Source organism: Microcebus murinus, chromosome 5 (genome assembly GCF_040939455.1).
Source record: "Microcebus murinus isolate Inina chromosome 5, M.murinus_Inina_mat1.0, whole genome shotgun sequence".
NCBI lineage: Eukaryota > Metazoa > Chordata > Mammalia > Primates > Cheirogaleidae > Microcebus > Microcebus murinus.
This window is the reverse complement of record NC_134108.1, coordinates 97,963,536-97,976,124: the sequence shown is the minus strand read 5'-3', so window position 1 is coordinate 97,976,124 and position 12,589 is coordinate 97,963,536. Positions and strand designations below refer to the sequence as shown.

At 43.3% G+C, this 12,589-nt stretch overlaps 1 protein-coding gene across 1 annotated transcript in view; it reads right to left on the bottom strand.

Moving 5' to 3' along the window:
- Nucleotides 1–282: 282 nt before the first annotated feature.
- TNFRSF21 (TNF receptor superfamily member 21) overlaps nt 283–12,589 on the bottom strand; it is a 77,315-nt gene continuing 65,008 nt past the window's right edge. Inside the window, exons 5-6 of the mRNA XM_020286990.2 lie at nt 3,338–3,569; nt 283–1,710 (exon numbers count right to left, since the gene is read on the bottom strand). Of these exons, the coding sequence (XP_020142579.1) occupies nt 1,481–1,710; nt 3,338–3,569 (462 nt within the window). The 3' untranslated portion in view covers nt 283–1,480. The remainder of the gene's footprint in view (nt 1,711–3,337; nt 3,570–12,589) is intronic.

Below are 12,589 nucleotides of genomic sequence, written 5' to 3'. Positions count from 1 at the left end.
AACTCCTCATTTCTTAAAATAGGGACAATGTCAAAAATAAGAACCTCATGTTTAACCCAAAAGACTAGAAAATGTTTGGTAATTTCTCACCAGAGCCTTTCCCTATGTACCTCCAGGTATCTTTCTAGACTCAAACCTTTGCTAATTTGAATGACTTACAACTGGAGAGGCTGAGGTTTTCAGAATACACATACTTTTCTAAGAGACTAATCAAAGAGTTATAACTCAAGCACATGTACAAGGCAGGAAATTCATGGATTAAATACACTCAAACTACTCAAGTAACAAACACCTAATATTTATTAATAAATTAGTACACTTGAAGGCATTTTTCTGATAATTGGTTCCTCACCACGACCCACAAACCCTGCTCACACAAAGGGAGTCCGAACTACCTTTGCATTAGAATCTGGCAACAGAGCGTTGGAGGGTACATTTATAAATGGGAGCATAGTTGCAAATATATCAGACAAGAGTTCTTACAGCTGCAGCCATTTTTAATTAAAGTAAATGAACGGTGAAAGAAACCCACCAAGATCAAGACCTTGAGGGCAGACTGGACCTATTGACTAAGTGTGTATAAAAAACAAGACATCTTTTAAAGCAAAGCTGGGCAAATTCTCTATGGAAAAGGTGCCACTGGCATTTGATTTTGACTTTCCGAAGTGCAGCAATGTGTTCCAGAACAGCTCGATCCCTAGAAGATAAAGTTCAAGTTCTTTGGGTGGCCCAGTTGTCAAGCCACTTAAATAGCAAGTCCTGATGGCTTGAAGATTTCATCTCTGCAGCCCAGAACATATTAGCGTAAGAAGAGCACAAGTAATCAAGCATTCTGCACGGTGTCCAGGTGAAAACCGTAAGACAGCAACAGTGTGGTCAAGTTTCAGCCATGAACATGAACTACACAAGACATATTAAAAAGAGAACTCAAAGTCTAATTGCATTACAATAACTCAACAGGTCTTAAATTTCCTTAATCCTTAAGAAAATTTATAAAGGAAAAACAATTAAAAAAATAGTAATAATTTTTTTTTTTAAAAAAAAAAGTAGATGTGAAGGTTAAGAGACATAAAGACTGTTTATAGGATTCACAAGATGTCATTACACTTTTAAGTTAAGAGCCTCACAATCCGGTGTGTAAGAAAAGTTACACTGCATTTACAGTAAGTTAAGTGAATTTAAAGTGCACAGAACGATTTCGAAAGTACATAAGAAGGCAAGACAGAGAAAACAATGGAACTTAAGAAACATTAGTGGTGGGTATTTTGCAACGGTTATACCTTGAAAAGGCTTACAAACTAACTTTTCAGAGAGAAACAAAAAAAGAAAAGGGAGAAGAAAGACCTCAAACACTGGCCATATACTCTGTTAAACACACACACAAACACACACACTCCAAAAAAAATAAAACTCAGAAACAAAACAAAACAAAAAATACCACCCTGCCACTAAATTGAGTGGAATGCAGTTTCCCTATGCTCTACAACAGGTCAGGAAGATGGCTATAAACAGAGTCCAGGAGGGTCTGGCTGGCTTCCTGGCTCTTGACTCCAATAATCTCGAATAGCCGGTCCAGTTTGTCCTCAGCCTGGGGAATCTCTTCAATCACCCGCAGCTCCTCAGGATTCAGAATGTGGAGCATGTCGTCAAAGATGGGCTGCAAGTCACAGGGGTCCAGGCGCACCTGCCGCAACACCGTGTCCTTCTTTTCTGCGGGGACGAGAGGGAAGGGAAGGGGACAGCTGTCAGGCCACTGCACTGGCACGTGGCAAAGGGCTGGGGGAGGGGAGTGTCCTGGAGAGAGACATCTACCGCCCTACCCTATTATTCCCCACCCCCACTAACAGTGGGCCAGTGAGCCTCTGACACATCGTAAACCCACAAGAGTTTTTTACTTGCATTGCACGTAAGATAGCAAACAAGATCTGCCTCCTAGAGATCAGACAAGGACCTGCTTGAATGGGTTGTTGATGTGCCATTAAGGTGACATTTGCCTAGACTTAAACGACTTCTAAATTCATCTAGAATTCAGAAGGAGAACAGTGAAATACTTAAACAGCAACCCCCATCAAAAAAAGTTAGTATTTTCCCCCATCTGTAATACGTTACTAAACAAAGATAAACACAGGCCCACTCCCTCCAAATGATCGAATATTCCAAGCCAATGTAGTCTCCTTATCTGACTTTCTGATTACTTTGCAGTTTTTGAAAACTAAACCGCCGAGAGAGTTAAAGCACTTAAATAAGCAAATATTGCTTCTTGGGTCATTTCTTACATCGGGGTAAGGAACCATAACTTTTCTTACTATTATAAAACTTTTCTCTAAGATATATGTAAAATAAAACCCAAATTAAAATATAAGTATAAAATAGAATAAATATGTAAACTATACAAGCTATAAATATATAGACTATAACATTTTATAAATATATAAAATATAATATTAACATAAAATATAAAACTTTCACTGTATGTAACCGGAATTACCCAAGCTTGGAAATTTCTAACAACAACAACAAAAAAACCTGTCATCAATATAGTGTGTACACTAATTCCCTACCCTGACATCAAAAATTAAAAGTGGCAAATTATCTACCAAAAATATCCATGCATCATGTTTAAAATTTTATTTGCAATCCAGTTTAACAAAGTGAATTTTAGGATCAATTAAAGTCACTAAAACCTGTCCTTTCTGACTCTCAAGATAGGCTATACTTTAAATCCCTGGATTCAGCAAGCCTGGTAAATAATTTAAAAAAAAAAAAAAAACAAAAAAACCTGCCAGACTACATTTCATCAGACCTTCCACGAAACAGACATTCAACGGCCACCCCCACGATAAAAGGATGCTCCTGTGGATTTCTGAGGTGTGTCCCCCCTGGCCAAAGGCGAGGCTTCTCTCGGCCCATTGTGGTCACGATGGAGTTCTGACCACCCATCTTCCAGGGCAGCTCATGCTAATGGCTCGACTCCAGCAGGACTGCAGCGCCAGCGAAGGGGGAAAGCCCAGGGCCCTTTTCCCCGGGGGGCTCTAGGTGTGCGCGCTGCGAGCCCACCTGCCCGCGCCCACCTGCCCGAGCCCACCTGCCCGCGCCCAACTGCCAGCGCCCACCTGCCCCAGCCCACCTGCCTGCGCCCACCTGCCCGCGCCCACCTGCCCCAGCCCACCTGCTCGCGCCCACCTGCCCCAGCCCACCTGCCCGCGCCCACCTGCCCGCGCCCACCTGCCCCAGCCCACCTGCCCCAGCCCACCTGCCCGCGCCCACCTGCCCGCGCCCACCTGCCCCAGCCCACCTGCCCGCGCCCACCTGCCCGCGCCCACCTGCCCGCGCCCACCTTTGGTAATGAAGGAGCCGTTCCTGCTCAGCGCGGACGAGCCGCTGGACGTGGAGTCGCAGCGGAGAAGGGGCTCCGACTCGTCCACGAAGAAGCCCTTGTTCTTCTCCAGGGGGGACGGCTCGACCGTCAGGAGAGTGGAGTTCTCCGGCTTCGCGTTGGGGCTGGGGCTCATGGGGATGGGGCTCAGCGGGCTGGGGCTCATGGGGAGGGCCAGCTTGTCAGTGTCCAGCTGTGGGGGGGGAGAAAAACGTTTACTGTAGACTTCAAAAATTATATAGGATTTGTACCCCCATAATGTGCTGAAATAAAAATAAAGTAATTAATTAAAGTATTTAAATTTAAAATAGAAAAACAATTATATAGAGAAAAAATTCTAAGCCCCTTCCTCAGATGTCATTTTTTTGGTGCCTTTTAGTAAATTCTTCCATTTCAGTTGTCTGTAACTTATTGATATTGTTGCTGGATACACACACACACACACACACACATACTTTTAAACACAAAAATAAAGTGAGGATGCCGGGCGTGGTAGCTCACACCTGTAATCCTAGCACTCTGGGAGGCCGAGGCGGGCGGATTGCTCAAGGTCAGGAGTTCGAAACCAGCCTGAGCAAGAGTGAGACCCCCGTCTCTACTAAAAATAGAAAGAAATTGCCCAACTAAAAATATACATAGAAAAAAATCGGCCGGGCATGGTGGCGCATGCCTGTAATCCCAGCTACTCGGGAGGCTGAGGCAGGAGGATCACTTGAGCCCAGGAGTTTGAGGTTGCTGTGAGCTAGGCTGATGCCACGGCACTCTAGACAGAGTGAGACTCTGTCTCAAAAAAAAAAAAAAAAAAAAAAAAGAGGTGAAAAGGTAAAATGAGGTCATTAGAATGGGCCCTACTCCAGGATAACTGATACTGATGTCCTTAATAAAAAGAGATTAGGACACGACGCGCAGAGGGAAGACCATGTGAAGACCCGGCGGGAACACGGCCATCTGGAGGCCGAGGAGAGAGGCCTCAGAAGATACCGACCCTGCCAGCACCTTGATCTCAGGCTTCTAGGCCCCAGAATCATGGGAAAATAAATTTTCGGTGTTCAAGCCTTTGGTACTGCAGTCCTAACAGAGTCATACGCCCTCCGTCACGGGTAAGGAAACTGAGGCCTGGAGAAGTCGAGTGACTTTCTCTTTTTTTTTTATTTCAGCATTTTATGGGGGTACAAATGTTAAGGTTACGTATATTGCCCATGCCCCCCCCCTTGAGTCAGAGCTTCAAGGTGCACATTTCATCGAGTGACTTTCTTGTTTTTCTTTCTTTTTCTCTTTTTTTGGCTTACAAACAACAGAAGTTTATTTTTCACAGATCTAGAGGCAGAAATCCAATATCAATGGTGCCAGCATGGTCAGGTTCTGGTGAGAGCCCCCTTCTCCATGGCAAACCACTGACTTCTTGTTGTATCCTCTCATGGCAGAAAGAGCAGAGAGAGCTCCCAAAGGTCTGTTTTATTTTATTAATATTCTTTTTTTCTTTTAGCATATTATGGGGGTACAAGTGTTAAGGTTACATATATTGCCCATTGCCCCCCCCCCAGTGACTTTCTTAATGAAGGGCCCACAGAAAAGTGTCAGAACTAAAACTCGCCTCCAGGTTTCCTGCCTCCCATTTCAAAGAGGCTCAGCAAAAACTCCTATAACAAAGGAGAACAAGAGAACACCAGGGGCAAAAGTGGCTAGGAGGAAGGAGCATCTGCCAGAAGCCAGTGTACAGCTTTAAGGGTATGACAGAGACAGTGACGCTTGTATTCTGGGGGGGGGGGGGAACGCGTTGGGGGGGATCAGGGAGACAAGAACAAATAAGCAAACAAACGAGATGGTTTCAGATGGAGACAGGGAACCTCATCACTCTACTCTGGCTAGTGCGTGAAGAATGGGTTTTAAAGGGGTGAGAATCAAAGCAAGGAGACTGGTTAGGATGCCCCGACCAGTGGCCACGTAAGGTATGACTGTGGCTTGTACCAGGGTGTGCAGTGGAGGCGGGGCGGAGTGACAGGTGATAATGGCCCCATTTGACAAGTGAAATGACCGAGGCCCGAAGAGGGCACACAGCTACGGGCGGAAAGCCAGTGCTCAACTCAGGTCTGCATGGCATCTTTATTTGGCCCTTTCATTTAACAAAATGCTTTAGAACCCTGGCAGGCACTGGAGGCCTCTCCTAGTAACTGACTTTATCTTTCTATTGGCTCTTTCGGCATGGATGAAAATCTGGAAGCCAGCTGGCCAGATCACACAGAGCAGAGTTTGGGGAATGATGAGCGCCCCCCCCCCACCCCCGGAGCTATTAATCGCCACTCCTTAGAACTCTCGTCCCTTTACTCACACACACTTCAAGAGAACCATTTTCAAGCTCTTCAACCAAGACGTTGACATTTTGAAGTATTACACTGAATAGTTATATAAGGCACAAAGCAAACACGACTGCTTCTTTTACAAATGTTAAAGCCTGAGAAGTTCTTGCAACTGATTGCAGATTGTGAAGACAACTGATGGCTGCACATGTCTAACGTTTCAACACCATTCTTCCTCTGAACCACCGCCCACACCCTGCTTCTGCTTCTAGTGCAAGTTTTGGACTTGGATAACTTGCATATCCTGCGGTCCTCTTCCGATCTACAAACAAATTTTATGGGTATGCTTTTATAATTTTAATTCAACAGGCCCTGGCATGTGTCCCTCGTCCCTGAAAAGGCACATGGCCCATTCATGCCAACACACTTTTTTTATTCACTCAATTAGACAAAGAGCACTTGTCTGCATTCTGGTTCTCAGAGACATTACATTGGAAGACATGGTCAGTCAATATAGTTCACTGTTCTTGCTTAAAAAAGAAATTCCCACCCACAAATCACATGCCAACAGACTAAAACGTCCACCCACCTATTTCCTGAATTCATTTGAAAACTTTAAATACTTAATTTTTCCCCCCAGTTTTGCTAGAAGTTTCTATTAGCAGAAATTAAACATATGATTTCCAGCATAATTTGTGAAAGAAAGAATGCTGAACTGATGCTCCCTTATAATCAACAATAAGTCAATTGAATGTGAAAATGCCCCTAAGAATGGTGTTAGCGTTACCACCACGCTAATAAGGCATGGTTAAGGGCAGAGACCATTTGACAATCATCTTTTTGGAATATCTACTCCACTAAGTATCTGTATCTCTCATTTTGTGCAGCAGTAGCTTGCTGGATTCCAAATTCATCTAAAGTTATCTGCATTTTCCCCATAAAGGAAAAAGAAATGCTCATAGAAACTTCTTTCCTCCCTTTATCTCACCATCTACAATATCCATCAGAGCTGGTTGGCAACAGTGCAACGTTATTAGGCGTTATGTTATCTGTGATAGCTCTAATCAGAACATTGGGTCAGAAGGGTATGTGGAATATAAATTAATTCCTTGTTTTATGAATTCTGAAAGTTCATGGTTCAGTAGTCTCAGTTTATAGCAAATGAAGAACACCTCTAATAAGATTCAGATGCTAAGAGAGAAGACAAACGCTCTAAACAAGAAACCAGATTTCCATAGAAGTGGGTCTTCATCAAAAAGCTTTGAGCATAAACTTAACAAAGTAGTCACAAATTAAAATAATGTATTTCCTAAACTTTTTTGAGCTTTCCAAATTCTCCATAAAGACATGCTAACTTTAATAATGAGAAAAACAATAAACGTTATTCTTAAAAGTGGTCACCATCGATGAGTATATTTTCCTTCTGCTGACTTGAAAACACTGTGGCTGCAGCAGCTATTATTGACATTAGTAGCCAAGAAACAGGATAGTTAGAAGGCTAGATATGTCGCTGAGCTCCTCTCTGTACTTTGTTGTATGTTCATGGACACAAGTGTTCATTCCCCAGCCCCTCCACCCTCAACTTACTGCAGTGAGGCAGATATTAAGACTTGAAAGAAATACCTCTGTAAAAAACGTGCCCTGCAAAGAAAATGTATCCACCAGATACTTGAAGCCCTCTTTGGAGAAACTTGAAAACTACAGTTCTTTTTGCTTTATAGCCATGAGGTAATCCTGCTAACTTGGAAGACTCACTTGAGAAATGAGGCAGAGGCGGTAAGACAGACCAAAACGGTATGGGGCAGGGACGATGAGGAGAGAGTTCCCCAAACAGCCAAAACCACATCGGTTTCACTGGGTGAACTTCAAGAGCATGCAATTTCTTTTGGCCAAATGAGTCCCAAATGTCCTTCTGATTAGTTTCCCTGAAAGGACACTTAGTCCTTCCAGATATTTATTAGTCCAAACTGATAAGGGAAAAAAGATAAATGGTTCACCTTACTCAGGGGCTTAGTCACACCTGTATCTCTGCTGCTCACCTGTTTTTCCTTTCTGAGTGCCACTACCACTGAGTACGAGGAACCATCCAAATGGATCAGCGAACCAGAGTATTGCTTGAAATGTGGGGAACTGAAAATCTCCAGGCTGCTGAGGTTCGTAGCAGTGTTTTGAGAACAGTGGTTCAATGTGTATGTGGGTTGTACTAGAATGAGCCAGGGCCATCCTCTTCTTTCCCCATGGCCAGCAGTGTCCTTGCCAACCCCATACGCCCAAACAGAGTTCTGAAACTCAAGTACCCACTCCGAGTGCTCAACCAAATCACAACCGGAAACTGAGGCTCAGAAATAATTCTCCACTTCTAACACCTAACTGAAAACTCATTTCCCTATTAACTGGCTTTCCTGAGATAACACCCTGGGGAAGGCGGCAATGTTTCCCCAGCCCCTGGGATGGAGGAGCCATGAATGGTAAAGGAAAACCCTTCCAAGCCTTATCTATGGCCAGGATGGTGTATACACGAGACAAGATTTTGAGGCATCAGCATTTTTGAGTAGTCTCTGCAAGGAGGAAGGGGTGAGAACTCCAGTCTCAGCAGCCGTCTTTGCAGCATGCATTTCATGCTCCCCACAATCAACTCCTAAAAAAATCAAAGTCTTGAAAATCGTGAAAAATCATTGCAAGGGAAGAGAGCAGACAGACCACTAACTAGTTGTGTGGTCTTAGGAAAACCACTTCCCTCATCAGACCTGTGTCCTCACTGGCAAACCAAAAAGGTCAGACTAGGTCACTGCTAAGTTCCTTCCATTCAAATTATGTCTTCTTTATCGCTTGTCTTTCTATTGTTATTTCATTGTCCTCACCTCCCCAGCCCCCATCCCAATTCCCTTTCTTCTCCCAAGTTACCCCCAACTGGTTCACTCAGCTAAAGTTTACCACTGAGTTATTTTCAATTACTACCCAATTACAATCTCCCTGTGGTTACACAATCTGTTTTCATAAAACTAATTAACAACTTTGATGCATCAGTAAGCCCCTGAAATGAAGCATTAATTACCCAGCCTGGATGCTCCTTGCCAGCCTGGCCAAAATGGTCCAACTTAACCCCTTGGTTCCTGGCACTACCCCATTGGCTACCCCCAAGCCCTTTTCCCTCTGATGTGGCCAAATATGCCTGACATTCTCCAGAGGAAAGCCCCTTGCAGTCAAAAGTCACCCTTCTGGTCCAACTTTCCCTCCAGACTTCATCCTTCACTTAGAAGGAAGAGTTCTATGTTACATTTGTGAAAATATCTACCACTTTAATAATGGTTTTTAAAAGCGCATTTGCTAAATCCAGTTGAAACTAATCGTTATTCCATATGACTTGACCAGTTTTTCACTCAGATCCAGTAAACAAAAAGGGACTTTACAAAATAAGCCATCACCAGCACTGCGATAGATGATTCGGTATAAAATGTCTGTAATCCGTTTGCTGCTAAGGTAGCTGTATTAGCCCCATTTCACAGATGAAGCAATTGTGGCTCTAGGATTCAAGCCTAGGTCTGTCTAGTTTCCAAGTTACCCTCTTTGCTTTAGCCCTGTCACCTCCCTGTCTGCACCACACAGCATTTAGGAAGTTGACAAACTCTGTCAACTGATCACAAGCCATCACATGACCACAAGGAGTCACCCTGGCCTCTTGGCCAGAGTGAAGGAGCCAGAAGCAGGGTCTGCAAGGACCTGTGACTCAATGGTAGACTTAGACTCTAGAGATAAACAGGACAGAGATAAACAGGACAGATTCTGTGCATACCAGACACTTCAATTGTAGCCAACAACTTTGTTTTCTATTGAAAATATTTCAGATCCCAACAGACCAGCGACCAGTTAAAGAAACACACAATTCAGTTTCTACTAAAGGTTTATCTCAAAAGAATTATAGTCACAAATAAATACAACATTACATGTATTAAGGGTTATAGTATTAACTCTAGCTTGCTTCCCATGCTCTTCCAGCTGCTCATATAATCAAGATCAAATTAGATTTCATGGCCTTTTATAGGTCTACCTAGGCATGTAAGATTGGGCTCTAAGAAAACAAAACTAAAAAGCACTATCATCCTTGCCATACAGGTAGTTCTTGATATCTGAATCTATTTGGTCTCAGTGTTTAGAGAGAAGGTATTCAGATAATAAGGCAGGCTTTGTTATCCAAACTAAGATTGCAGATATAAAGAGGGTTCAGATAATGAGGGTTAACAGGCTGATCACAACAAATTTATCAGAAATTATTCAATTCCTAAGTTCAGATATTGAAGAATACCTGTATATAATGATTTCTCTCTTAAAAAAAAATACATTGCCCCCCCCCACACACACACACACAAAGGAAAAACAAGTGAGTTTCCTTAAAGTCCCAGATGGTAGAATAATTTTTAAATTATTCTTCTGAAGTGAATTCTTGTCATATCCCACCCAGAGTAAGGGGTCTTGGCAAGAATAAAACAGATTTACTTAGCAAAATTATTTTGCAAACAAAAAGAAAAAAACTTAAGAGGGAAATGGGAAAAGGCTGATTCAGGACTATCAGTTATAAGTAATTTGGGGGAAATCTTAGAAATAGGAATATGGACTGGAAATATACACACAATGATAAAGCAAATATATCAAAGTGTGAATAACTTAAACCTAGATGGTAGATTTATGCATTTTGTTGTACAGTGCTTTCAACTTTTCTTTGTTTCACAAGTCTTATTTTAAAAAGCTCTGAGACTAAAAAGAAGAATGAGGGAACTAAAAAGAAGAATGAGGAGCCAAATAACCTTAAGACAAAAATTCCCCAAACTTTTCCTAGGCTTCTGAAAGCCTCTTCTTTGCTTTCCTTCTTTCTTCTTCTCCTGCTCACCCCTGCCCACGAAGAGGATGCAGGGAGGTGCTTCATTGCATCAGTAAGGAATAGAGCTGACACTTAAATCTAAATAGTCGATTGGCAAGTGGACAGTGAGGGTCTTCTGCTGTTTAGGGCTCCCTGGGGTCATGGGCCATCATGGGATGGATGCACAACACCAAGGTGCTCCACTCAGCTTCCCTGGGAACCCCTGGCTGGATTCTAGAGGCAGCACAGCTAAGTGCTGGAAGCTGAGCAGAGCCTGTAGAACAAACTCACTCAGCATCGGGTGAATTTCAAGATTAACTTGGCCACACACACAAAAAAATTGCAAAACCCCTGGGGAATTATTTTTAAAAACACCCCACCTCCACTCACTCTAGATCTATCAAAGGCAGAATAATTGAAAGGGTTTTGTCTCTACTGCAATCTTGCCAAAAACTACATTTAAAGTTAGCCTAGGTTAGCTAGCCTTGGCGTGCTCCTCCCTGAAAGACCCTAAACCCCCAAAATCAGGGTAGTTGGTTATAATTTTCTGGATATACGTCACTCGAGAATTCTGATCATTGCTAAGAGTTAATTTCAAAATAGAGCCCTAAAGGTGACAGAAATGCCTCCACATCTAAGTCAAAGTGTGGATGGCCGATCCTTGCCCTCATCAAGAGAACCGTTCCTTTTCTGGAGGGACAGGAGAAAAAGCCACAAGAAGCCACAACAAACAGGGCTGCACAAAGCTGCTAAAGCTGGTAAGAACCAGCTGGCTCCGGAAGGCGGGAGAGGGGACGGTGTGCCCCGCCCAGCTGCTGGCACGTGTATCTGCAAGCTGCCCAGGCTGCTGACAGCCACCGTATTGCTACTGCAGCCCTGCGCTGACTCACCCACTAGCTTTCTCAAAAGAGGAAGTGAGGACAGCGAGTAAGTGGGTGCTCTTGGTTCGGAGCTGGAGCCTGTTCGCATTCTCGTGTATCGCCAAGTCTTGCAAGAGCTCAGCACCGTCGGAACGTCATGCTCCGGTGGAAATTACTTGGATTTCCCTAAACTTCCATTAGGAAGTCTTTCCCACACACACACACAAAAAAAGGCCTTTGGACAATTCTAACCATGAGAAGAATAAAAAGTCACACAAACCTTTTTAAAGCTTGCCTTAAAGACACTGTAGCATAGAAAGTAATTTCATAGGAAATGCAACACCTTGAATTTCATAAGAAGGCTCAAGTTTGTCTTTGGGACTCGGGTTTTACGAACTGGACAAATGTGACTGAATTAGTGTTGTTTAATTAATCCATTAATTGGATTCATGCCATTAGAATTGCAATACCCATGGTACACGATTCCAGAGGTACCTCTGACTTCCAAGTCTCAGCTCCCCTCCCATTCCCTGGTGGTCAACATTGTTACCAAATCCCTGTGTACTGTTTCAGAGATCGCCACACTTACACCAGTAAATAGATACATACATTCTCTACCTGACCCCTTCTTTTTTTCTATTTTTAATTATGCATATGTGTGTTTGTGTGTGTGTATATGTATATATATATTAATAACATGGTAGGATGATGTGTACACTATTCTCCGCCTTGCCTTTTTATACTTAAAAACAGTTCGTGTGGTTAGCACAGGAACGCTGACTCACTCTTTCTGACAAGTGCATACAGTTCCACGGTATGGATGCCCCATCGCTTAAGTAACAGCTCTCTGGTGAAGGGCATTTGTGTGGCTTCCACCCTTTTGCTGTTACAAATGCCACAGCAATGAATACACTCGCACCTGCATCATTCTGAATGTATGTGACTAGGTGCCAGGTATCTTCCTAGAAGTGGATTCATGGGTCTACCGGCATAGATTTTGGTAGATACTGCCAGGTTGCCCTCCATGGGAGCGGGATTAATTTACACGCCCATGAGCAATGGATGCTGTTCTTTCCCCACTCCATCCCAACACAAGAATGTTACACGCTTTTCCCCCTTTGCCAGTCTGAGATGTTAAAAAACCTGTTTAAAAGTCTTCAGTATCTCATTCTCTGTGAACTGTCTTCTTTGCAAAGCAGCC